At 37.7% G+C, this 27,931-nt stretch overlaps 1 protein-coding gene across 4 annotated transcripts in view; it reads right to left on the reverse strand.

Moving 5' to 3' along the window:
- FANCM (FA complementation group M) overlaps positions 1–27,931 on the reverse strand; it is a 63,937-nt gene that overhangs the window by 16,504 nt on the left and 19,502 nt on the right. For 3 of the 4 annotated variants that reach the window (XM_062205197.1, XM_062205196.1, XM_062205199.1), the window contains 10 exons: positions 24,905–25,089; positions 21,028–21,234; positions 20,228–20,441; positions 14,475–14,632; positions 11,652–11,807; positions 8,944–10,783; positions 7,388–7,479; positions 7,241–7,309; positions 6,696–6,824; positions 5,893–6,049 (listed from right to left, as the gene is read on the reverse strand). In XM_062205197.1, the coding sequence (XP_062061181.1) occupies positions 5,893–6,049; positions 6,696–6,824; positions 7,241–7,309; positions 7,388–7,479; positions 8,944–10,783; positions 11,652–11,807; positions 14,475–14,632; positions 20,228–20,441; positions 21,028–21,234; positions 24,905–25,089 (3,207 nt within the window). The remainder of the gene's footprint in view (positions 1–5,892; positions 6,050–6,695; positions 6,825–7,240; positions 7,310–7,387; positions 7,480–8,943; positions 10,784–11,651; positions 11,808–14,474; positions 14,633–20,227; positions 20,442–21,027; positions 21,235–24,904; positions 25,090–27,931) is intronic. The other variant, XM_062205198.1, reaches the window with a different exon arrangement.

A 27,931-nucleotide genomic window follows, 5' to 3' on the forward strand; every position in this document is an offset into this window, starting at 1 on the left:
ACCGAGGTAACAAGAACAAGGAAGACACTATGACGCCCCCAAATGAAAAAGACACCCCAATTCAAGATTATGAAGATGATGAGATAGAAGCAATGCAAGAAGTGGATCTCAAAAAATTGATAAGAACATTAAGAAGTTCTCAAAAACAAATTTTTGAACTACAGAAATCCTTAATGGACAAGATAGAAAATCTCTCTTGTGAAAATGAAATATTAAGGAAAAATCAAAATGAAAGGAAACAACTAGTAGAACAAGAAACTGTGATAGAGACAAGAAATCATAATGAAATGAAGAATTCAATAGATCAAATGACACACACATTAGAGAGCCTTAAAAACAGAATGGGCGAAGCAGAAGAGAGAATATCAGACTTAGAAGACAGAGAACAAGAAAGGAAACAGGCAAACCAAAGAAAAGAAGAAGAAATTAGAAATCTAAAATATATTGTCGGGAATCTACAGGATACTATTAAAAAACCTAACATTCGGGTTCTAGGAGTTCCTGAAGGCATGGAGAGGGAGAAAGGATTAGAAGGCATTTTCAGTGAGATACTAGCAGAAAATTTCCCAGGTTTGGAGAAGGACAGAGGCATCTTAGTACAGGAAGCTTATAGAACCCCTAATAAACATGACCAAAAGAGATCCTCACCACGACACATTGTAATCAAACTCACCACAGTGAAACATAAAGAAAAGATTCTAAAAGGTGCAAGAGAGAAACGTCAGATTACTCTTAGAGGATCTCCAATTAGACTCACAGCAGACTTCTCATCAGAAACCCTACAAGCTAGAAGGGAATGGCGAGACATAGCCCAGGTACTAAGAGAGAAAAACTGCCAGCCCAGAATACTATATCCTGCAAAGCTCTCATTTGTGAATGAAGGTGAAATTAAGACTTTTCATAGCAAACAGAAACTGAAAGAATTTGTTGCCACTCATCCTGCCCTGCAAAAGATGTTTAAAGATGTGTTACACACAGAAACACAGAAACATGGTCACCAATATGAAAGAAGGTAAAGGAAGGAAACCTCACAGCAAAAGATCACAGGAAGCTCAATTTCTCTTTGACATAGAATTAAACTCTGATGCTCTGTTAAAGCAATGTGTTAAAGTAATCTATTATGTTCTCTTGATGTCTGTTAAATTCTAATTGTTCAAAAACAGCTGAATTTTTATTAAGAGCTATGGGTTATTTAACTATGTGCTTATTTTCAAAGATTTGAATAATCACCTTGTAACAATGATCAAATTTGGTCTATGTTATGTCATGATTTTAAGAAATCTTATTTCAACCAGATATTTTGGATTTTGAGCCTTCTTGGCATTCTTGACAGGCATTCAAAAAATCAAAGTTTCAAACAATCTGGTCTCTAAAATTTCCAGTAAATCCTGGACTTTGGTTTTTCCAGTTTGGGCCCAACTGAAAAAATCAAAGGACCTATGTCTCTCATCTTAAGAGACACCAACTAATCAGGCTATTTGGATTATATTAGAAGTACTGTCAAGATGTGGTGTGGTACCAAACTTTAAGTTTCTATAATGGAAAATGTTATTAATACAAATGTTTGAGAATTAAAAAGTCTAATGATCTTGTGTTACTGGACATGATAGTTATCTTAATGAGAAAGCCCCAGAGGCCTAAAGGGTTAAATACTTGTAAAATCCTATAGGTGCTTTCAAAAATACTGTGAAGTAAGCAAGTGCCTCTTGTTGGTTGATGAGTTTATAATTTTAAACATGGCGACTTAAAGTCTTTTGTCATCCATAGTTATATATGATTTGCTGCTCATAAAACTAAAGTGTTGTTGGTTCTGTGTTTAGCTGTCCTCCTATAGGTTCCTATGGACTTTTTCCAGCCACTTCTATTGTATTCAGTACTTTGGGATGGCTCTGTAAACAGATGAAGCCAATAATGTATTAACAGTACCAACTGAGAGAAAGTATGGTTAACTGAATTTACTAAAAACAAAAAGCAATTCAAATCAATTGGCAATCAACAAAAAGAGTTAAAGATTTTAAAAGCTATTATTAAAATTGCTATATTGGTCTATTATGCCATGTTATATGTGTGTACATATTGTATGTCCACATGGGGAAATTTTATTAAGAGTTTTATTTTAAATGGCTTATAGATAAGATTGTCCATAAATTTAAGCTGCTAAAATCAATCAAAGATACATTTTAATTTGTGTGACCTGAATCTCTGTATCATATGTTTTAAACTTGTTGGTAGAAAGAAACTAAAAACATTTTAGATGGTTGTGCTTAAGTTTACTGGTTAAACAAACTACACCATGTTAGATATTTAAGAGGTGTTTTCAAATACATGATTCTTAAAATTTATAGAAGGCATTGGACCTTCTGGTGAATGTTTTCTTAAGTTGTTATCTAAGGGTTGAAACGGTTTGCTAAGTATTCATGTAATATTGCTATTGTCAGCAAGTGATCTAGGACTTGCTCCCTCATTTCTCTATTCTAAGCCCAACTTGTTCTTTCATTTCTCTATTCTCTTCAAGGTAGGAAACTAATTCTATTAAGAAGGAATCTGTAGGACACACAATTTAATCTTTAGACCTTATAAAAGAGATGGCTAACATTTTTCTGTAATAGCATAGCCAAAACAAGAACTTAAATAATAATCTCATAGCTAGATTCACTTCGCCATCAGTCAAGTATACAGTAAGTAGAAAAAAACCTCCCTTTCAGACCAAAGGGAAAGAAAGTTTTAAAGTGAGAATATAATTTTCCTCATGGGCATTGTCTACCTTAGAAAAACTACTACAGAACATGCCTGTGACTATAGACTTGTAGTTCAGGCCCCCGAAGATTAGAGATGGGACTTGGGCACTCCCTTGACTTGCATCCTCTGGTCTGCTTTAACACAAACCAGGAGGAAAAGAAAGCTCGGCATCAGAAGCAATGGGTGGCAGGCCTATTAATGGCTGATCTATACAGTGATCTGCCCTCAAGGAGACCCAACAGGCCAGTCCACTGCAGTGGCTTTCAATGTGGTAAGCCTGGGCTTCAGCAGAAGTCAGCTTGTGAAGAGCCCTGGCAGCTCTGCCAAGAGTTGGATCACTGGAAATGGACCTGCCCTGGAGTCGAAGGATGACCAGGTCAGAGCCACAGATCTTATTGGCTCTAAGCTGAAAAGCCCTTCACTCAGCCCTACTTCCAAAGTGACCACTGCAGCTGAGGGGATGGTCAAGTAGGGTCAGCAACATTGCAGGCAGAACTGTACATTTCTTGTTAGAGATGCCACCTGCCTTTACCTGGCCAGCTCTCCTCCCAGGCCAGCCAAGTAATGAAAGTCAACAGAGTGCCTTCCCCTAGGAGGTTCACACCTCCCTTAGGATATACCCCATGTGAAGAGATAGATAGGTCTGGGCCTCTTAACTTACAAGGCCTAAAGCCCACCAAATTATTATCAAGCCCCTTCTGTCAGGTTCTATTTGCCTCTCAATCAGAAAACTTAATTGTAGCTTAGACAGCACCTTTCTTAGCTCCTCTAATAATGACTGTGTCCTTTGTTCTAGACCATGTCTAGCACACTTGGGCCTCATTCCTTCGTAATCATAACCTCTACTCTACCACCAATGACTCTACTCCCAACCTGTGTGTACTGATGGTCCTCTTCCCCACTTAATGCTGTATAATTGTTCAAACCTGGTAAATGCCACTCTTAGGATCATTGGTTACTATTCTCACTCTGTCTTTTATGACCTTGTCTAAATATGAGCAGAGTCGGCAAACTTGGAAGGCTTCCATAACCTTGGCAACTCATGACGACAGCCTAGGGTGGTTACTGGCACCATAAACTAGAGAGTCAATTTGTTGGGTCAACAACAGGAGCCATTGTGCACTTGCTCCTCATGTGGGATCTCTGTCCTTAATGTACTGTACATTTTGATTTAATGCTATAACTAGTACTCAAGCAGTATGTTTCACTTTGTGTTTCTATGTGGATGCAAACTGTTGAAATCTTTATACTAAATTGATCTTCTGTATATAAGGAGAATTGAAAATGAAAAAAAAAAAAAAAAGAAGTTGGAGATATTTTACTAAAATATGTCAGATGATGATCTGGATGCTCACTATCTCTCTTACCTCATTTCCTACTACTTCCCCTCTCCCTCATTCCAAATACATTACTATTTCTTTTTTCTTTTTGTTAATTTTTAATTTATTAAGATCTGTTCAAGCATTTTTTATATATATTTTTTAATTTATTTGACAGGTAGAGTTATAGACAGAGAGAGATAGAGAGAAAGGTCTTCCTTCCATTGGTTCACTCCCAAATGGCCCCCACAGCAGATGCTGCGCCAATCCAAAGCCAGGAGCTTCTTCCCGGTCTCCTATGCAGGTGCAGGGGCCCAAGCACATGGGCCATCCTCCACTGCCCTCCCGGGCCATAGCAGAGAGCTGTACTGGAAGAGGAGCAGCCAGGACTAGAACCCGGTGCCCATATGGGATGCTGGCGCTGCAGGCGGAGGATTAACCAAGTAAGCCACGGTGCCAGCCCCAAGCATTGTTTGAAAATACTATTTTGTGAAAGTTCTCTGTTACTTGGCAAAAGAAATTTTTTTTCTTGTTTATTTGAGAGGTAGAGTTACTGACAGAAAGAGAGAAAGAAAGAGAGAGAGTTTTCCATCCACTGGTTCACTCCCCAAATGGCTGCAAGGGCAGAGCTGAGGCAATCCAAAGCCAGGAGCCAGGAGCTTCTTTCAGGTCTCCCATCTAGGATAGGGGCCCACACACTTGGGCAATCTTCTGCTTTCCTAGGCCATATCAGAGAGCTGGACTGGAAAAGGAGCAGCTGGGACACAAACCAGTGCCCATACGGGATTCTGGTGCCGTGGGCAAAAGCCCACTATGCCACAGTACCAGCTCTGGCAAAATTTTTTTTTAAAGACTTATTTATTTGAAAGGCAGAGTAACATGAAAGGAGAGGAGAGAGGGAGAGAGAGAAAGAGATCATCTTCCATCTGCTGGCTCACTCCCCAATTAGCCACAATGGCTGGGGCTAGGCCAGGCTGAAACTGAGTCAAGAATTCCATCTCAGTCTCACATGTACCAGGTAGCAGGGGCCCAAGCATTTGGGCCATATTCCGCTGCTTTCCCAAGCACATCAGTAGGGAACTAACCTGGAAACAGAGCAGCTAGGACTCAAACTAGTGTTCAGATATGGGATGCTGGCAACACAGGAGGCAGCTTAACCCACTGGCCTACAATGTGCACCCTGGGAAATTGAGTAAGTTCAGTTTTGTGTCAGTTGGTTTTAAAAACCCACAATCCACAAAGCATTCTTTTTGTAGTCTTTCATCAAATGGCACCTTCTCAATGAGGCATTGTCCACTATTAATACCCCCAAACTCAGCTACTCCTAATCCTGCTCATTAATGTTCCATTTTTTTTTCATTTTTCCTTAAATTTTCCATCTTACAGTATACTAAATAACTTAGTTATGGGTCAGCCTACTTCTTACTTAAGAATCTAAGTTTCTTAAGGAGGTATATTTTGTATATTTCTTCACTAATATACCTGTCTCAAGTGCCTAACATAGTACTGGGAACAGAGTAGGCCCTAACACTTGTTAAATGAACATTTGGAATTGAGCTACCCAAATCAATCTGGAAAGAAATATTCAAATTAGCACAAACCTATAAACAATCATGTCTAAAATAAAGCGAGTATTATAGAATTTAAATGAAAATAAATAAATATTTTGTATATACCAAATTCAATCGCCTTAAAGTCTAGTTTCTTCAAAAACTGATTATTTAAGTATATCCACATTAAAAAATTGAAGTAAAACATTTAAGTAAAAGCATTTAAGTAAAACCACATTAAAAACATTGAAAAAATTTCTAAAGGCATCATTTATAACATTTACCATTTACAGCTTGTGAAAGTTGAGTCTCATCATTTAAGAAGTCAAGTAATGAGGAATCCTGTTCATTTTCTGACTCATCATTTTCATCTGACGAAACACATTCTGCATTTTCTTCAGAAAGTTCTGCTTCGTCATCTATAAACTTCCTAGCTATATGCTAAAACAAAATAGAAAACATGAGGATTCCTTGAGAAAATCATTTTCATTCAGAATTGAAAAAAGTTGTGGAAAACAGATTTCATGTAAATGCTTTTAAGATAAAAAATACGATAGAAAACTGCAGAAATCAAAATTTACTTTTTAAAAAATTTCTCCTGATAGCTCCAAGTAGGATAAAACCAGCAGGTCAGCTTGCTAAATGTTTATTAATAATCAGAAAATCTTCCAGTTAATTAAATTTTGCCCATAAAAATATCAAACCACAGCAATGTCCAGAAGCAAAAATGTGCTGAGAAGTCTTTTTCAACTATTTGAATATTAGGGATAGAACAGTACATAATTATAGAGCAAATACTCTGAAACTTAGGGTTCTGCCTCCATATTTCTGTCAATTTGACCCACAAATTCTCAGTAAACTTAATATAACATTGCAAGGTAAAGTATCAAAACACAAGGAGAAATGAAAATATCACATTTTAAAATTTTAATTCAGGTAAAAAATAAAGCTGGTGTAAAAATACTTTCAAAAACTTCTCTTTTGAGAAAATGTACAGAGAAATCTACTTGATATAAAAACTAGTGATCTCCAATAAAAAATATATTATATATTTTTTGAAGAAAGAAACAAACAAAAAAACACCTACGTTGAGGTTCCTCTGCTTCTTTTTCACCTTGACACCTCTTCTGGCATTCCTGTGATGACCCATGAAGTCTTCTGACTGTGGATGTGGTTTCTTAAAATTCTCACTCTCATCACTAGATGATAATTCTAGCTATAATAATTGCACAAAATTCTTTCATTAGAAAAATATACCTGGATTGTTTTATCAGTGAATTTCTCAAGGGTTATTATTTTATTTTCATTTTAAATATTTGGCCTAATATCTCCTTCTTAGACAAATAAATTGCTTTCACAACTCACAACTATGTGATAAATATTTAATACTTAAAGCTAATCAGCTGGATAATACCAAATTAAGTAACATAAGTTATACTAATATATATATATACTCATTCTATTTAGTGTCATATCAAATACAGTCACACTGAGAACACTCCACAGTGATTTTATTTCTGAAAACTAAGGGAAGATAGAAATTTCTATCACATAGGATAAACTATGCACATATTTTTCTTGTAATATTTACCACAAAAGAATTTGGATTACTGTATATTATCTGTTACTTACTCTGTTTATAGGAACCCTGCGTCGTTTCACAGCACAAAGTGGAGAATCATCTTCATTATTTTTTTGATCCTACATAAAATAAATAAGTTGATAAATAGATAACAGTCTTATATATAATTATATTATTTTAATTATGGAAAGACGTACCTCAGGAGATTTTAAAACATTTCTTTTTGGCTTTTTACTTTTTCTTAGGAAAATATCATCTTCACTTTCATTACTTGTAGATAATTGTCCATCTATAATTTAATGAAAAAAATGAACCTGGTCAATAAATTTAAGTTTAGCCAATCTTTTTAAGATTTATTTTATTTATTTGAAAGGCAGAGTTACAGACAGAGGGGGACAGAGATCGATCAATCGTCCATCCACTGGTTCACTCCCCAAATGGCCGCAACTGGGCCAGACGAGTCAAGAGCATCATCCAGGTCTCCCATGTGTTTGTAGGAGCCCAAGGACTTGCGCCATCTTCCCCTGCTTTCCTAGGCTCATTAGCAGGGAGCTGGATTGGAAGTGGAGCAGCTGGGACTCAAACTGGCACCTATAAGGGATGCCAGCATTGCAGGTGGTAGCTTAAACTGTCATGCCACAACGCCAACCCCCTACCCAATCTTAATAATCTATTTTATCGATGGCTGCAATAAAAATTGCTTCTGATCGGGCTGGCATTGTGAGATACAAGTTAAACCATTGTTCACAATGCCAGCATCCCATATTGAATTGCTGGTTATTTTCTTCAAAACCAATTTCTTCTCAAGATTCATTTATTTAGTAAGTTAAAAGAGAGAGGGAAAGAGAGACACAGAGACAGAGATTTTCCACCCACTGGTTCATTCCCCAGATGACTATAAGAGCTGCAGCTAGGCCAGGCCAAAGCCAGGAGCCAGGAGCTTCATCCAGGTCTCCTACATGGGTGGCAGGGTCCCAAGCACTTGGGCCATCTTCTACTGCTTTTCCCAGACCCTTAGTAGGGAGCTGGATTGGAAGTGGAGCTGCTGAGACATGAACTGGGACCTATATGGTATGCTGACCCTGCAGACAGCGGCTTAACTCACTGTACCACAGTCCCAGACCCAGGTAGATGCTTTAATAATACAGAATGTGAAGAAAAACTTGTGGATTTCTGTTAGTTATCAGTTTCTGTATAACAGATTATACCCTCCCCCACTCCAAATCAGTGACTTAAAATAATATGTATCTCACAGTTTCTCTAAGTCAGAAATTCTATTATTGTCAATGTATCCAAATCACACATATTCCTGAAAAGTCAAAAAGAAAATCTACATCATACATGAAGACTTTCCAATCTAATCTTATTCATCATTCTCTGAATCTCCTAATACCCTCTATTATCTTATTTATTTGGTAGTCATTTCCACATTTTACTGGCATCTTTTCAAATCTATATGTCATACAACCTGTGTTCTACAACCAGGACTAGGGCCAAATCTTAACACTTCATATATTTCACAGCGTCTAGCATAACACATTTCCTGTCACATGTATAGCAAAAATATATGTAGAAAAAAACACATCTTACATCATTGAGCATCATCCTAAGAAAAATACACATCAATTATACAGTATTTGTGTTTGTGTATTGCATCACATGCTGAGAAAAAAACATTTGGAAAAATTATAGAAGTAGTTCTAGAGTAATTATTCTACGTGGAGTTAGGGATTTTATAATTATGAAATCTTACCTTCAGTAGAATGACAGAATTGTTGCAGATAGATTTGATCACTGCTTTTAGTCTTTTCTAGTGAGAATTCTAAATCATCTAAAGTTGAATTCAAGGTTCCTTTGAAACTTTGTAAATTTACTTTTTCCTTATTACAATCATGCATTTCCTTTCTTATCTTAGAAAATGAGTTCAATGTCTTTGGTTCAGAAAGTGGTGTACTCATAACTTTTTTTCCCGCTGGCAAAGAAAACTGAGAAAACCCAGGAGAGATAGATTCTTTATTTTCTGTTGCACTCATTGGAAAACTTTCAAAATTTGGACTCTGAATATCTTCACTTGATGGAAAAGGAATAATTCCACTTGTAAAATTTTCAACATAACCTTTTGATTGACTTGAAACATAATTTGCATTGCTTTTTTCCTTAACATCTAAATTTGCTTCAGATTCACCTAGAAGTCTACTGTTATTTGTATCTGATACACATTGTAATATTTCATCATCAGAATCTGGACTACAAAATCCTAAATCAAAGGTAACAGAAAATAATTCCCTAGAACAATCAAAAGCATATTCATTGCTCTTCACTTTTTCCTCCTGTACATCTTTCAAATCTTCATGAGATTCCCAATTGTTAGTATTACAGATGATTTGGTCTTGGGGTTCAGAATCATTGTCTAACAGAAGTTCATCAGAAATTAGGAACTGAGAAACTGGAGCCATTTCATTTATAGTAGTTCTGTCTGACCAACAAATAGATTTGCATTTACTCTTCAAGGGAGAAACACTCATATCATTAAATTCTTTATCAACATCTTCAAATAACAGTAAACTCTCATCATGATCAGTGAAAAATATTGAGAGGTCACTGTTATCAACATCATGATTGTTTTCTTTAACTAAATTCTTTGCCAGTTCTGTGTGTATTTGAACATGACTTTTATGCACTAAACTTCTATTCTGAATATCTTTATTTACTTCATCATCACAGTCACAGAGGAAAGGCTCATCAGAAATTTTATCATTTATTGTACCATAAAGGCAACTTTTTTCAGAAGGATGATTAATAAGTTTATGTGAATTCAATTCTGAATTCTGTTGAGAATTCACAGTTGAATTTGACATCAAGCAAGTGGGTTTATCAAAGCCCTTAGCAATTTCATATTCCAAGTCTTCAAGTCCACTCACAGGTGGAGGAGAATTAGATAAAAATCTCTCTACTTTAATTAGTATCTCTTTTGTCAATGAATGATAATTACAAAATTGATCATCTGTTTTAGCTATATAAAATTCTTCTTCATATGGAAGAATTAAGTTAGATAAAACAGATTTCTCATCACTGAAACTGTTATAACCAGAATCTAAAACATTTCTAGCAAGTGAACTAGGAGATTTATTCAATAACTGACCCTCTATTAATGATTCATATGGCTGACTTATCACATTTTCATTAACAGTACATGTGGAAGTCACTTTATCTATATCTGATGTCCTTTTATGATTTGCTAGGTCTAACTGAACATTCTTTTCAATAGAATTTCTGTCTGTAGCTAAAGAATCCATAACATCATGATTTTCTTTATAGGACTGATCTTTTTTTACTTCTTTAGAAGCTTTTTTCTTTAGAGAAGTAGTTTTAGTATGCTTAATATAAGTTTGTTTAAAAATGTCAGCACACTCTTCATCAAATTCTGTCATTGATAATGAACTGTCTTGATTTATACTCTTTGCAGATTTCTTGTGAGTAGTAAAGGTGCCTCTGGCAAGATTATTGTATTCATTCCTGGGAGCACTAGATGTTGAAATAACATCTTCCATATGTAAATACGATTTAATATCCAATTCATAACTGCATTCTCCCTGCAGATGAGCAAAATGAAAAAGTCAAAGGGAAACAAAACAGAAAAAACAATTTTAAGAGAAGAGCTTCATCCTATATTGAAATACTTTATAAACATTATACAAAGAATAAAATGTTGCATCATTCAATTTTCATTTATACCTTAAAGTTATTCTGATAAGTCAAACAAAATTTTAAATGTTACTACTGTGATACTGTTATCTTTAATCAATTTTCTGTATCCTTAGTACTTAACACAGATGACCCACGACAAAAATCAATAGGAAAAAAATTTACATAAAAATACAAATACTGAGATTTTAAACCTCTAACACTTAACTCAACAATTATTCTAATTTCCTAAAAGTAGATATTTAAGAATTGAATATACTTTCATGCAAAACACATATACATGTTAAACTTATTCTCTTTTCTTTTATTTGAAAGGCAGAGTTTCACAAAGAAGGAGAGAGACAAAGACAGAGAGATCTTCTGGCATCCATCTGGGGAGTGAACAAGCAGATGGAAGATCTTTCTGTCTCTTCCTCTCTCTCTGTAACTCTTTCAAAATAAATAAAATAAATCTTAAAAAAACTTAAACTAACTACTTTTCACAAAGCATTAAGTATATTATGATTTTACTCTGCCCTAACAATATTTACAAGTGATAGTCTTCTTCTAATTAATAAAGCCTATTTTCTCTCCGAATGCAGAAAACTGGTTCCTTATTTAAAGTACAAGAAGCTTTATAGAAAAATAAAAATACTCCCAGCTATTGTTATTGGTAATAAACACTTTTATAATAAAACCTCAAAGTAAGCAAAATAAAGGTTAAGTATTTCAATTTTATCATCATATGAACAAGACAAAGTTACAATAAAGCCTTACCTCTTCATGTCTCATTCCTTCAATCATTTGCATAATGCTTACAAAATGGTAGCATCGATCTGAATGGTCTACTTGATATGTAGGAAAAGGACGGTCTTGCCACACTCTCCATTCAGAGAGAGACAAGTGATAGATTCCAGTCGTTGGTTCTTGAATCTTGATTAATGATTTTTAAAAAAAGTAAAAGGTAACATCAGAGATACATACTCAGATTTCACAATTGTTCTTAAAAAAAAAAAAAAAACCCACAGTGTATAGATAATCAGTCTAAAAATAAGTAATTTTAATTCATTAAGATACTCTCAACTAAAAATCTCAAGAGAAAAAAATGCTTTCAGAAAGTACAAAGATGTATTTTAAAATGTAAATACATTTATAATACAAAGATGCATTTTAGAGTTAAAAATACTGTTAAGTAGTTACAACTTGACCATATTCCCATTCATATAGTTCCATGTTAACAGCAAATATTTAATTTTTTTTTTTTTTTTTTTTTTTTTTTTGGACAGGCAGAGTGGACAGTGAGAGAGAGAGACAAAGAGAAAGGTCTTCCTTTGCCGTTGGTTCACCCTCCAATGGCCGCCACGGCCGGCACGCTGCGGCTGGCGCACCACGCTGATCCGATGGCAGGAGCCAGGTGCTTCTCCTGGTCTCCCATGAGGTGCAGGGCCCAAGCACTTGGGCCATCCTCCACTGCACTCCCTGGCCACAGCAGAGAGCTGACCTGGAAGAGGGGCAACTGGGACAGAATCCAGTGCCCCAACCAGGACTAGAACCTGGTGTGCTGGCACCGCAAGGCAGAGGATTAGCCTGTTGAGCCACGGCTCCAGCCAACAGCAAATATTTAGGAAAATGTATTTGGTTTCAAAACTACTATTTTTCTAGATTTATAACCTACAATCTAATAAGGAAGCACTCATAATCATTGAGTGATACTGATCCTAACTATTTAAGCTTGCTGCTATTCCTCATTCTCTGCCACTGAAAACAATCATAATGCTGATAGCTATATAATGTAAGATCTATAAATCTCTTGGGTTGTTTTTCCAGCTCTCCAGGCACATATACAATCCTTGACCAGTTTGTGACTTTCATTAAGTTCACCAACAATTTGTTCATAATAAAAAAAATGAGCAACCTCCAGTCTTTGGTCATTTATATCAAAGACATCACGATGATGAGACAAGAGAGGTGGCTACTACACTAGAGACCTTGGTAAGACTTATGCATTCCAGATATGGGGAAATAAAGCCTGTGATGCTCAAGGGCCTAAGCCATTAGTAAAGTTGTCTGGGAACCAATTGTCACAGGCCTGCTAGACACTCCCTCTGAAGTAAAAGACCATCATTTGCATCTTCTACCTCTACGTCAAAGAAAAAAAGCATAGTCCTGATAGGTCACTTTGGGTTCTTAGAGAAACACATTCAAGATCAATGAATGCGGGCCTGCTGTGTTCAAGTGCTATGATCTACATGCTTCTGTTTCCTCAAATGCCTATGTTGAAATCCTCAAGAGGGTGGGCACTGTGGCATAGCTGGTAAAGCCAACACCTGCAGTGCTGGCATCCCATATGGATGCTGGTTCATATCCCAGCTGCTCCACTTCTGATCCAGCTCTTTGCTATGGCCTAGGAAAGCCGTGGAAGATGGCTCAAGTCCTTGGGCCCCTCCACCCATGTGGGAGACCCAGAAGAAGCTCTAGGATCCTTGCAGCTCCGGCTGCTGGGTGGGGCCACCATGGTCATCTGGGGAGTGAACCAGAGGTTGGAAGACCTCTCTCTCTCTCTGCCTTGCATTTCTATAACTCTGCCCTTAAAATAAATATATAAATCTTTAAAAAAATTTTTTTTAAATCCTCAAGCATGAAAATTTTTTTTTGACAGGCAGAGTTAGACAGTGAGAGAGAGACAGAGAGAGAGAGAGAGAAAGGTCTTCCTTCCACTGGTTCACCCCCAAAATGGCCGCTACAGCCAGTGCGCTGCGCTGATCTGAAGCCGGAAGCCAGGTGCTTCCTCCTGGTCTCCCATGCGGGTGCAGGGCCCAAGCACTTGGGCCATCCTCCACTGCCTTCCCGGGCCACAGCAGAGAGCTAGACTGGAAGAGGAGCAACCAGGACTAGAACCCAGGGTGCTGGTGCCGCAGGTGGAGGATTAGCCTAGTGAGCCACGGCGCCAGCCAAACATGATAATTTTAAGAGGTGGGGTTTCTGAGATATAAGGTCATAAGGCCAGCGCATTCATGGTTGGGATTAGTGCTTAGAGAACCAGCTCATTGCTTTGCCATTTGAGGACACAAGAAGCTAGCATCTATAAATGAGAAAGCAGGTCCTCACCAGACACTGCATCTGCCAGTGCCTTGATCTTGGACTTCCCAGAAGTATGAGAGAAAAATTTCTCATTTTTATTTAAACAATAATACCCAACTTAAAGTTTTAAATATAATTTCAGAAACAAAAAATAAAGACCAATTTATACAAAGATGCTCATCACAGTATAATTTATGTTGGTAAAATATTGAAAGGACAAACCCAATAGGGAAACAGCCAAGCAAACTACAGTATATTGTAAGGTGATAACTAAATAAGATTATGCTTACATTAAAAATGTTTATGTAGTAGAGAGTAATGAAAAAAGAACTTATGTAAAAGTATCTATATACAATAAATAAGAAAATTAGAAGTCTTATAAACGTAATGATTCTTTTTTAAATTGATTACATTCTAAAATTTTTAAAGTAAGCTGACAATGCAGTCACGACATCTTTTATTACTCCCAAAGTTTTATGTAACTATTATAAAGAGTACCTGAAAGCATGTTCAACTTACTGGTCTGTTCTCCTTATTTTGTAAAGACAGAAACTGAACTTCAGGTAATCTTATCTCTTTAATTTTATCACTATCCCTTAATCTATAGAGTTTGTTCCATAATTTAAATTCTTCTTCAGATAACAACCAATCTTTCTTTAAGTTACTTCGCCTCGTTCCTGTTAAGTTGAAAAAAAAAAGTGAAGTTAAACAAAAATCTCTTAAGGCAAATACACAATTCACAATACCAATTCCAAATTATACTTATTTATGCCTACTCAATCCTGCTAAACCAATAATCCTCTTTTTCTTTTTTTTAAGATTTATTTTATTTACTTGAAAGACAGTGTTACAGAGAGAGGTAGAGATAGAGAGAGAGGTCTTCCAACCGCTAGTCCACTCTCCAGTTGGCCACAACGGCTGGAGCTGCACCGATCCAAAGCCAGGAGCTTCTTCCAGGTCTCCCACGTGGGTACAGGGACCCAAGGACTTGGGCCATCTTCCACTGCTTTCCCAGGCCATAACAGAGAGCTAGATTAAAAGAAGAGCAGCCAGGACTAGAGCTGGCGCCCATATGGGATGCCAGTGCCTCAGGCCAGGGCGTTAACCCACTGCGCCACAGGCCAGCCCCTTTAATCGTTTTTGTTTTTTGTTTTTGTTTTTTTTTACATACAATACAAAATTTCAATGGAAGAGAGATAATAATAACCTCAAAAGACAAACAGATAATCCTCTTTCTTAAACTAGAAACCATTTTGTTTCTCACTTCCTTCTTGACACATCTCTTAAACTTCTTTCTCATCTCTGTGAAAGTATTCTGTCTGGGAGCTAACTTTCACAGATTTCAAAGATTCCATTCACAGAACACAGCCAGATAGCTAGGCTCTCAGTCTTGGCTTCTTTTAGACTCTCTCCATGTTATTGCCTAAGATCTGGCATGAAACAGAGTCAGGTAACAGTGTTAGAACAGCTATCTGAAGCTTGACTGGGGGGTGGGGGCAGTTCAAGACTGAAAAAGAATAATTTTTAGCTTTACTTTTATATGGGGGTCAGGAAAGGGAGCAGTTAGCATATAGATATGGTAAATGAACTCTTTTTGCCTTATATTATCACTCTAAAGGAAAATCATCACCGAAGTAGAAAGATAAATAGTATAAATCAGCAACTCTGGCTTGATACAGATGAGGGGGGAAAATATGAAAGGATACTGATTAGCAATCAGGAAACTTTTTATTTCTTGTATTCTCAAATACTGTGCAAGAAGCCTTTTAAAAATAGCTTCTCGGATACTCTGGTTTCTCTTCAGATGGTATAAATCTTTCACCTTTTATTAAAACAGCTTCTCAGGGCAGGCACTGTGGCATAGTACTCTACAGGTCTGTGCTTCCAACTGTCTTGGAATAGGCATCAATGGTTCGGTGCACAGCAGGTAAAGTTGCCACCTGCAGTACCGGCATCCCATATGGGTGCCAGTTTCTGTCCCATCTGCTCCACTTCTGATCCAGATCGCTGCTATGGCCTAGGAAAGCAGTAGAAGATGGCTCAAGTCCTTCAGACCCCGCACTGGTGTGCGTAAGTGGAAGAAGGTCCAGGCTCCTGGCTTCAGATCGGCCCAACACTGGCGGTTGTGACCATTTGGGGTTTGAACCAGAAGATGGAAGACTTCTCTCTCTCTCTCTGCTTCTCTATAACTCTGTCTTTCAAATAAATAAATAAATCTTAAAAAAAAAAAAAATTGGCTTCTCTTGGGGCTGGCATTGTGGCACAACAGGTTAAGCTGCCGTCTTCAGTGCCAGCCTCCAATCCGTGCACCAGTTCAAATCCTGGCTGCTCCACTTAAGATTCAGCTCCCTGCTAATGGCCTAGGAAAGCAATGAAAGATGGCCCAACTGCTTGGATCCCTACCCCGACATAAGAGATCAAGATGATTCTCCTGGCTCCTGACTTCAGCCTGGCCCAATCACAGCTGTTGCAGCCATTTGGGGAATGAACAAGCGGATGGAAGATCTCTGTTTCTCCCTTTCTAACTCTATTTTCTTTTTTTTTTTTTTTTTTGACAGGCAGAGTGGATAGTGAGAGAGAGAAAGGTCTTCCTTTTTGCCACTGGTTCACCCTCCAATGGCCGCTGCGGCTGGCGCATCTCACTGATCTGAAGCCAGGAGCCAGGTGCTTCTGCTGGTCTCCCATGCGGGTGCAGGGCCCAAGGACTTGGGCCATCCTCCACTGCCTTCCCGGGCCATAGCAGAGAGCTGGCCTGGAAGAGGGGCAACCGGGATAGAATCTGGAGCCCCAACCGGGACTAGAACCCGGTGTGCTGGCGCCGCAAGGCAAAGGATTAGCCTATTAAGCCAAGCGCCGGCCCTAACTCTATTTTCAAATAAGTAAATATTTTTTTTAAAAAAAGCTTCTTTTCTCTGAATATCTTCACATCTGTAAATATGGGGTTTGGAGGCCGGCTGTGTGCTGTAGTGGGCTAAAGCCTCTACCTGCAGTGCTGGCGTCCTATGTGGGCACTGATTCAATTCCCAGCTGCTCCTCCTCTTCCAATCCAGCTTTCTGCTATGGCCTGGGAAAGCAGTAGAAGATGGCCCAGGTATTTCGGTGCTTGCACCCATGTGGGAGACCCGGAAGAAGCTCCTGGCTCCTGGCTTTGGATGGGTGCAGTTCCAGCCATTGTGGTCAACTGGGGAGTGAACCAGCGGATGGAAGACCTCTCTCTCTCCTTTTCCCTCTCTGTGTGTAACTCTTTCAAGTAAATAAATAATTTTTTTTAAAGTTAATTAGCATTTATTTTAAAAAGTACTAAAAGTAACTTATCCAGTCAAGTTTTGAAGCTATTATTAACTTAACAAATTCAAAAGATACACTATGTTTTCATTTTAACCACATATTTGGCAAAATCCTGTAAAGACACAATTATATTCCTCTTAAGTGGATTTGTATTAGGTTTTTGGGGCATAAAGAAGAACTGATTGATGTCTGAGTTAAGGGGAAGAATATTAACAAATCTGAATACATGCAAAGCAGGTAAAGAGGAGTGTATGGACTCTGAAACTTCAGTATGAAAACAGACTAATAGTAAGATAAATTTGAAAGTACAGTTTTCAGATATACAATTATAAAGAACTGCTACACACATAGCCAAGGATAAAAATTATTCTTTTTTTTTTTTCAAAACTTTTAGCTAACTAGCATATGGATCACTTCAAACAATTATCACTTCTTTGTGTTAAAAACAAACAAAATTCCTTCTTCTAGATACTTTGATATATACAATACAGTAGGCCCCCTCTTATCTGTGGATTCAACCAACTTCAAATCAAAAACATTCAGTAAAAACATTACAACTGTACTGAATCTGTACAAATTTTTTCTTATCATTATTCCCTAAACAATGGGATAAAACAAATGTTTACAAAGCACTTATACTGTATTAGGTATTAAAAATAATCTGTGGATAGGTTATATGCAAATACTACACCATTTCAAATAAGGGACTTGAACATTTGCAGATTTTAGTATCCATAGAGGGTCCTAGAACTAATCTTCCACAATATCTAAGGGATAACTGCTGATTAATATTATCTATAGTCACCCTACTATATAATAGAACACCAGAATTTATTCCTAAGTAACTGTATACCCACTGACCAACCTCAGACCATTCTTTCCTGTCCGTTAGCCTTTTCAGGCTCTGCTAACCACTACTCTACTCTTGGTACTTCCATCAGATCAACTTTCTAAGATTCCACATATGCATAAGATCAAGTGACATTTGTCTTTCTGTGGGAAACTATACTTTTTATCTAGAAGACAAAACTAAATCAATAGGGAAAAGGTACAAAGAAACAGATTTTTTTAAACAGATTTTTAAACATAAGCAGGAATCTTCTGCTATATAGGAATGTTTGACACATCAAGGAATACAATTTTAACAAAAATAAACATAACAAGTTTAGACTGGATATGTGTTTATCAAGAATGCTGCCAGAGCATTACCACCTTGATAGGTAATTGAACCAGATGACCCTCAAGGTTTCTTCCAAATAACTATGAGCTGCTTTTTGTTTTATCCTTTAAAAGTTTTCCTTGAAGATTAAGTTAAACAAACTTTTTTGTTTTTAATTTTTATACTGTAAATATTTCAAGATTTTTTTTTTTAAGATTTATTTTATTTATTTAGAAGACAGAGTTACAGAGAGAGGTAAAGACATAGAGAGAGGTCTTCCATCCACTGGCTCACTCCCCAGATGGCTGCAATGGCAGGAGCTGCGCTGATCCCAAGCCAGGAGCCAAGAGCTTCTTTTCTGGGTCTCCCATGTGGGGGCAGGGGCCCAGGCACTTGGGCCACATTCTACTGCTATCCCAGGCCATAGCAGAGAGCTGGATCAGAAGAGGAGCAGCCAGGACTAGAACTGGAGCCCATATGGGATGCTGGCGCTTCAGGCCAGGGCTCTAATCTACTGCACCACAGCGCCGGCCCCTCAATATACTTTCCTGTTGTCAACAAAGTCACTGCAGTTCTTAAGCTATGAACACTCCCATTACTCACCATGCTCCTGGCATGAAAGTACTTTTTCCTTATTTAGTATCAACATCACCAATAACTATGTCTAACTTTGCCACTATCTGGTTTAAAGGTAAGAATGCATGTGTGTGTGTATTTTTTCCCCTTCTTTGTGAAAAGAGAAAGGGGCTTTTTCCCCTTATCTTTCTTATTGCATTTCTAGGGACACATAAATGTTTGTAAATCATTCCTTTTTTGCTTTCTAACCAGAAATGTTTTTTCTAAAGGATTTAGCAACTGTATCTTTGAAATGTAAACATCAAGGAAGATAGTGTTTCTAAATCCCCAGCATTAAGGGAAATTAGCCTAGATCCTTTTCTCAAGAGCTGTCAGTATCTGTTTATATAGAAATGAGAAGTTTTACCATTCCCTTGGATAATGGCAACTAGCTAACAAAAATGGCAATCTCAAGGATACGTAAATTTAAATGGATGATGAAAGAACGTAAAACAGAATTACTGTTATTCTGGCCGGCGCCGTGGCTTAACAGGCTAATCCTCCACCTTGCGGTGCCAGCACACCGGGTTCTAGTCCCGGTTGGGGCGCCGGATTCTATCCCGGTTGCCCCTCTTCCAGGCCAGCTCTCTGCTATGGCCCGGGAAGGCAGTGGAGGATGGCCCAAGTCCTTGGGCCCTGCACCCGCATGGGAGACCAGGAGAAGCGCCTGACTCCTGGCTTCGGATCAGCGAGATGCACCGGCCGCAGCGGCCATTGGAGGGTGAACCAACGGCAAAAGGAAGACCTTTCTCTCTGTCTCTCTCTCTCTCACTATCCACTCTGCCTTATAAAAAAAAAAAAAGAATTACTGTTATTCTAAAGAACAAATATGTAAAGGGATGTAACCACTTGCATATATATGTAATCAACTATTTCTGTCTTTGTATTAGTAAATTATCAACAATGCATAATGCTATTTGGCTTAATGCTTACTCAATAATGAAATTGCTTTCTTTCTTTTCTGTGCTTTGTGGACAGGGTTCTTGGGTCTTTAATTGTCATTAACACTGAGTTTCAACCATAGTGCTGCCCTGCCAGTATCTTTTCACTTTATCACAAAAACAATTTCCTGTCCTTTACAAATAGAGTGTCCATAACATCCTAGAATGTACATTAAGTTTTTCAAAGAAGAAATATAATATTAAAATATGACCTGCAGACTAAGAACAAGAGAACAAAAAATGTGTCAAATGCAAAGTATTTTACATACCATCCCTATTGGAAAAGATAGATGACTTTCGCTGCATGCTCCGAGAAGGCCTCTCTGGTTCATAGAGATCATGTTTGATAAACATTTTGTGTAATTCTGGGTTGATTCCTTCAGGAACCATTCTTGGACTTCCTTGGTAAAAACGAAGAACCTGCCTATTACCTGAAATAGCTTTGTAAATACTTCTTTTGTTGGACTGACTCTGATTATAAGTCTGCAAAAACAAATACAAAACATCATTTAGCCATAATAAGCAGTTATTACATTAGTTTTAGTTTATTGGAGATATAAAATTAAACCTTGATCCACTTAAATATCAATAGAAAAGAATTTTTTGTCATGAATTTTAAAACATATCACTAAACTACAAAGATTAATCTTTGATGAAAATCATTTCAGAATCTATTACTATAAAAGCCTAAGTTGGTGACTACACTAAATCTTTGGGAATATCTAGGTTCAAGTCCATCTCTGCTTCCAATTCCAGCTTCCTGCTAATGTGTACCCTGGGAGGCATCATGTTACGGCTCAAATGGTTGAGAAACTCAGATTGAGTTTCCAGTTCCTGGCTTTGGCCTGGCCCAGCTCTGGCTCTTGTGGGCATGTGGAGAATGAACCACAGATCTCTCTTTCTCTCTTTTTCCAAATACATAAAAAAAAATCTTAGATAAAGAACCTAATACATGGGGGATATAAACTATAAGTTACTTGGATTTTAAATACTACAATATTGATATTTTTCTTTGGGCTATATTTCTCAAACCTCGAGTATCAAATCATATTTCTGCAAGTCTACTTACACGTTCTTCTCGACCTTCAGCAAGGATAACAACAATCCTGCCTTGACGTTTGCGGCCAGTTCTACCCATTCGTTGTACAAGACGAATTGGGCTCTTCTGGGCATCAAAACATATTATGAGATCAACTTCTCCTATATCCAGACCTTCTTCACCAACACAGGTAGAAACCAGTGTGTTGTAACCACCATCACGAAACTGTTTGACTACCTAAAATAAATAATTTTAAAATAACTATATACACATGTAAGAGAATTGTAAATCAAAGCATATTTCTTTCCACTCACACCAAAATGGTGAAATCAGATTAAAAATCAGCATCAAGAATACCATAGACTAGGAAAAAAGCCACAAATTGGACATAAACCAAAAGAGATTATGGTAAAATGTAAAGGGCAGTCCTAATTCCTCGGCTTAAATATTAGTTGTCATGTCAAAATAATTTGTCAACAATTTAATAGCTCCTCGGTGAATAAAAAAACCTCAGATTCTAATTTTAGCAACACTGAAAGGGCTTAGGGAAGGCAAATGGCCTGCAGCAATTACTCCTATTTATTGCATCTTAACAGTATACAGTTAGTTATATCTTAAGAAATAATGTTTTATTAAACCTAGAATTCATCATCTTACTTTTAATGCTACCATCTCAGGTTTTCTCTTTGATCAGTTTAATGAAACCACAATAGCATGAGAATGAGTTAATGAAAAAGTCAACAAAACATTTTGAAAAATTTCCTTAAACCTTATAAACATAGTTATAAACTGTCACAGTTTTCCCTATCAACATCAATATTGCAGGTTTGTGTATGGTAGAGTATTGATGACAGTAATTAAATGACATAATGCAACAGCAAAAGCTGAATCAAGGACAGACATTTGGAGAGTAACTAGTAGATGAGGTCTCTTTCTCTTTCTTTCTCTCTCTCTCTACCCCTTCCAAATAAAATGAAAAACAAATACACTGTTTATTACTGACCAACAACAAGGAAGTACAGAAATTTAGAGTAAAGGCTTAGTAACTTGGCAGAGTAATTTTGTGTTTGTGGACTCTAATAAAAATTTTTGACTTGAACTTTGGTATTCATTCATTTTATTTTTCTTCGAATTCATTTCATTGTATTGTTCAAAAGTCTATCTGTGGGCTGGCGCTGCGGCTCAGTAGGCTAATTCTCTGCCTGTGGCACCGGCACACTGGGTTCTAGTCCCGGTCGGGATGCCAGATTCTGTCCTGGTTGCCCCTCTTCCAGGCCAGCTCTCTGCTGTGGCCTGGGAGTGCAGTGGAGGATGGCCCAAGTCCTTGGGCCCTGCACCCACATGGGAAACCAGGAGAAGCACCTGGCTCCTGGCTTCGGATCAGTGCGTTGTGCTGGCTGCAGCACACCGGCCACAGCAGCCATTGGAGGGTGAACCAATGGCAGAGGAAGACCTTTTTCTCTATCTCTCTCTCTCTCACTGTCCACTCTGTCAAAAAGAAAGAAAGAAAGAAAGAAAGAAAGAAAGAAAGAAAGGAAGGAAGGAAGGAAGGAAGGAAGGAAGGAAGGAAGGAAGGAAGGAAGGAAGGAAGGAAGGAAGGAAGGAAGGAAGGAAGGAAGGAAGGAAGAAAAAAAGAAAAGTCTATCTGTGATGCGGTGGGAGGAAATAAATTGGTCCTCCATCAATTTTGACAAGCCTTAATCTAGTAAACTTGTCAAAGTCAATCCATTCAGGGGCAAGCGCTGGGTATTGTGGTTAAGACACAGCTTCGGTTACCCATATTCTGTATCAGAGTTCAAGTTCTAGGTCTGCTCCCAGTTCAAGCTTCCTGCTAACACTTACCCTGGTAGGCAGCAAGTGATGGCTTGAGTACTTTGAGTCTTGCTACCCATTTGAGACCCAGATTGCATTACCAACTCCTGGCTTCAGCATGGCCCATCCTCAGCTGTTGCAGGCATTTGGGGAGTGAACCAGTGGGTAGGAGATAAACTTATTGATCAATCTATCTATTTCTATCTCTCTCCAAAAAAAAAAAAAAAAAGTAATCTATTCAAAGCCAACTTCCTGATACTCTCCAAAGTCAGCTTTCCTTGCAATCTTACCGATCTTTTTATTTATTAGCAGCTCCTTTCATTTGTCCAGGCTAAAAACCTTGGAGTCATCCTTGGAGACAGACTCCACATTCCTTTATTTCACATCCCATTCAAATCTATCAATAAATCCTCTCAGTTTGATCTTAAAATATACCCAAAACTCAACTACTTCTCACAAAGTTCCCTTCAGGGTCCTAAAGGATCTGGCTCCCCATTTTTTAATTTAACCTCCTACTTGTAAAGAAATGGATAATTTCATTACAACTAATTTGCCTGAAGGCTTATTTCAGAACAAAATTGCTGTCATGAAAGGAATTATGTATACAATTAATAAAAAAAGGTTGTTCCTTTGGCATACATAAAAGTATTATTGATATAAACAAGTAAAAGTGAAGTCAATAAAACCAATAAGGTTTCTTGCAGTGCCTGACAAGTTCAGGCAATAAAGACTTTAGGTAATCTTGAAATTGCCAGAGACCATGCTGGGTACTGTGGATATTTCAAATAATGACTGTCAAGGTCATTTTTCATTCATATCTAAATGTTAAAGTAGTAATAGTCACCTACTAGATCCCTTAGTCCATAACCTGACTTGAGAGGGGAAAAAATGTTATTTCCTGACTCAGAAAGACTATCCCCACCACATCCAGTCACCTTCAGCAGATTGCTCTGCATGTAGTGAGGACTGCTATAAAGGTGCTTAAAGAATGGAATTCTTCATCTACTAATGTCAACAGTCAAGCAAGGGTCTGTCGAAATGAATTGGGCATTAAAGATATACCTCACTGCCAGTGACTATTCAAGTGTAGACCCAAATAGCTAATTTGCAAAAATCTGTATAGAATTTATAAAAATCAATAGTCTAAACTCCCCCTAAAAACATCATAGCTCTTAAAAAACTTAGGATATCTTCTCTTATTCATAGCAGGAGGCTTTCTTTAATAACACCAAGGTTTCTTCTGAGTATACTTTAAAATTATGCTTTTTAAAGAACAGAAAAAAAATAACTTCATTATTTATTTAGAATAAATTAAAGTGATGAATAGCAAACACTGACAGTTCTGCAATAAGATCTTATTTAAGGTTTACAATGGACTTATGAAATACATTCATAGATTAGAAAAATTGAGGGACAGGAAGTAAAAGAAAGTTGAAAGGTAGAGACAGTAATCCAATCTAGACAGACTGATTCCAGAGCCTTTCTGCTTAATCCTTACATTTTACATTACCTAAAAAAAAAGTTTCAAAACCACAGAAAACATTTTTGTACTCTTTCAAAATAGGACTGTCTTTTAATTGAATAATCACTATAAAATTATCTTTAAAGGGGCCAGCGCTGTGGCGCAGCAGGTTAACACTCTGGCCTGAAGCGCCAGCATCCCATATGGGCGCTGGTTCTAGTCTCGGCTGCTCTTCTTCCCATCTAGCTCTCTGCTATGGCCTGGAATGGCAGTGGAGGTTGACCCAATTCTTGGGCCTCTGCACCCATGTGGGAGACCTGGAAGAAGCTCCTGGCTCCTGGCTTTGGATCGGTGTAGCTCTGGCCGTTGCGGCAATCTGGGGAGTGAACCAGCGATGTAAGACCTCTCTCTCTCTGTCTCTACCTCTCTCTGTAACTCTGTCTTTCAAATAAATTATAAAAAATCTTTAAAAAAAATGAATAAGCAAAAATAATTATCTTTAAGAAGCCATTTTTTAAGTAGCTAGCAAGCTAAGAAAAAAAGGCATAAGCACAAAACTAATCAATGTTCTGGTTTTTTTTTTTTGTTTGTTTGTTTTTGCTTTTAAATTTCATCACCACCCAAAAGAATTACCTCCAGTTGCTCCTTCTGGGTAAAGCCCTTCACACTTTTCCCCGAGGCATGACCAATAAATGTCATTACTCTAATAATTGGATGATGCTGTGAAAGCATTTCTGCAATTTCTTGAACACTGTCTCGAAACGAGGAGAAGATCATAACTCTGGTCTCATCACACTTCTTTTCAGAGGCATTTTGAGCTATATAACAAAAAAGTTTTAATTATAACTTTTTAAAAAGCATTTAGACAAGAACTAATTCAAAAGACAAGCCTGAAGTTATGCACAATTTCTCTTTCAAAGATAATCTGAGAGTTTTTAACATAGTTTTCTACTGTTTTCATAACTCATCATTGTGGTTCCCTATATCTCATTAGCTGTCATAAAATAAAATCCTAGACAAATCAAATAAGAATTACTCAAGTCATTTTTGACCAGTACATCAATTAAGGAATTAATGCCTATTCTAAGACAGTTGGAAGCACAGACCTGTAGAGCTCCTAAAAATTTCACAAATCTTCCCTTTCCTTTCTGCTCATTGAAAGTACTATCTTAATCTACATCATGCATTTTGTCCCCAAATATTATTTTCAAATTGTCTGAAGATAATTACAGCATCCCTCTGCTTAGGAAGCAGCAAAATTCACTAAGAACATGATATTTGTGGCTGAGCCACTTACCCTCTGGATGGTAGGTGACCATGGTAGTTACTTAATCTCTTTTAAGCTTTAGTTTCTTCTGATATAAACTTGATTCAAAGATTAAATGAAATAGTAAATATGAAATACATAGCTTTGCATATAGTAAGTGGTTAATAATTGCAGGTTATATGGGGCTTTGATTGTTATTTGCTTACTTTTGTTTTTAAGCTTCATTGGGTCTTTAATAATTCTTTTCTCTTCCTATGATTTATATTACGTTTCTATTATAGTAGTGTGCCAGGGAGTACACTAAGCATTTTTTTAATATTAAATCACTTAATCTTTACAAAAACCATAAGGATTAAATGGCTTGATACATATAAAGTTAATTCACAATGCCTAAGTAAAAGATAGAACTTGAAGCAGCTGCTGCAAGTAAAATTATTCTAAATGAACCTCTTTCAATTATCACAACATTAAGCCTCTATGCCTAACTCCTCATGAATCGCTGCTTTCACTGTATCGCCCATCTTCCACTCACTGCAGTCTGCCTTTCTCTACCAAAGTCATCAATTAACTCCCACAGTGCCAAATTAAACAGGCTCTTTTTAGTTTACCTCACTACACTTCTCTTGACACTTTACTTACCTCAAGCCCCTTGGTGGCTTTTCTTCTCTAAACTCTACATGTTGCTATCCTTCCGGACTCCATATGGACTCTCCTCTGTCTCTAAATTATCTTCCTAGTGTTCATATCCATTCCTGAAACTTTAACTATTATCTTTATGCTGATGACTCCAAATTTATTCATTTATAAGTAAATATATAAAAATATCCTAGACCATTCTTCTATGATTCATTCACTTATCCAATATCTACAATATCATTTATCCAATATCTATTCACATTCACTTATCCAATGTCTCTACTCAAAAGCATAACAAACTTGTTCTTTCTTCTGTTTTAAAAAAAAGGGTAAATAAAATAATTATATATATTTATGGTCTAAAACATGACAGTTTGGTATGTGCATACATTGAAGAGTGGTTAAGCCAAGCTAATTAACATATGTATACCTCACAACTTATTCTATATTGTTATTAATCTTCGTTTTGCTCACATGGTTATTTGCAAACATATACACATATACATCTATATACACAACCATATGGTCTTTATTTTTTGCCTCAAACTCTGTCTAATACTTTAACAAACATTGTTGACTCCATCTTCAACATATATCTAGAATTTAGCCATTTCTCAGCACCTCTACTACTGATTTGGTGTTAGCCACCATCATGCCATCATCCTAGACTATTATAATAGCCTTCTAATTGATCAGTGTCTACTCTCCATAAATTAACAAGGTAATCTATTATTTTTTATTTTTATTTCTTAAATATTTATTTATTTGAAAGTCAGAATAACAGAGAGAAAGGGAGAGACAGAGAAAGAAAGAGATCTTTCATCCACTGGTTCACTCCCCAAATGGCCACAATGGCCACAATGGCCAGGTCTGGGCCGGATCGAAGCCAGAAGCCAGGAGCTGCATCTGGGTCTCCCCTGTCGGTGCAGGGTCCCAAGCACTTGGACCATTTTCCACTGCTTTCCGAGGCTTGTTAGCAAGGAGCTGGATCAGAAGTGGTGCAGCCAAGACTTGACCTGGTGCCAATATGGGACACCAGTGCTGCAGACAGTGGCTTAACCCACTATCTGCTTAACCCACTACTATAACCCACTATATGCTGGCCCCCAAGGTGATCCTTGTAAATTATGTCAGATGATTTTACTCCACTGCTCTAAATGCCTCTAAAATGACTTCACCCAGCATACACATTCATGTATTAAAAACCAAAGTCCTGGGGCTGGGGTTGTTGGGTGAAGCTGCCACCTGCAACACTGGCATCCCATATGGGCGCGGGGTTCACATTCCAGATGCTCCACTTCTGATCCAGCTCCCGGCTAATGGCTTGGGAAAAGCAGCAGGAGATAGTCCAAGTGTCTGGACCTCTGCCACCCACGTGGGAGAGCTAGATGAAGTTCCTGGCTCCCAGCTTCTACCTGGCCCAGCGCTTGCTGTTGCAGCCATCTGAGAAGTGAACCAGCAGATTGAAGATCCCTCTCTCTCTGTAACTCTGGTGAGTTTAAAAAAAAAAAAAATCTAAATCTTTAAAAAAAAAAAAAAGAAAAAAGTAAAAATCTTGGGGCAGGTGCTGTGGCATAGCAGGTAAAGCCACTGCCTGCAGTGCCGGCATCCCATGTGGGTGCCAGTTTGAGTCCCGGCTGCTCCACTTCCGATCCAGCTGTCTGCTATGGCCTAGGAAAGCAGTAGAAGATGGCCCAAATCCTTGGGCCCCTGCACCCGCACGGGAGACCCGGAAGAAGCTCCTGGCTCCTGGCTTT

The sequence above is a fragment of the Lepus europaeus genome, chromosome 11 (assembly GCF_033115175.1).
Source record: "Lepus europaeus isolate LE1 chromosome 11, mLepTim1.pri, whole genome shotgun sequence".
In the NCBI taxonomy this organism is placed as follows: domain Eukaryota; kingdom Metazoa; phylum Chordata; class Mammalia; order Lagomorpha; family Leporidae; genus Lepus; species Lepus europaeus.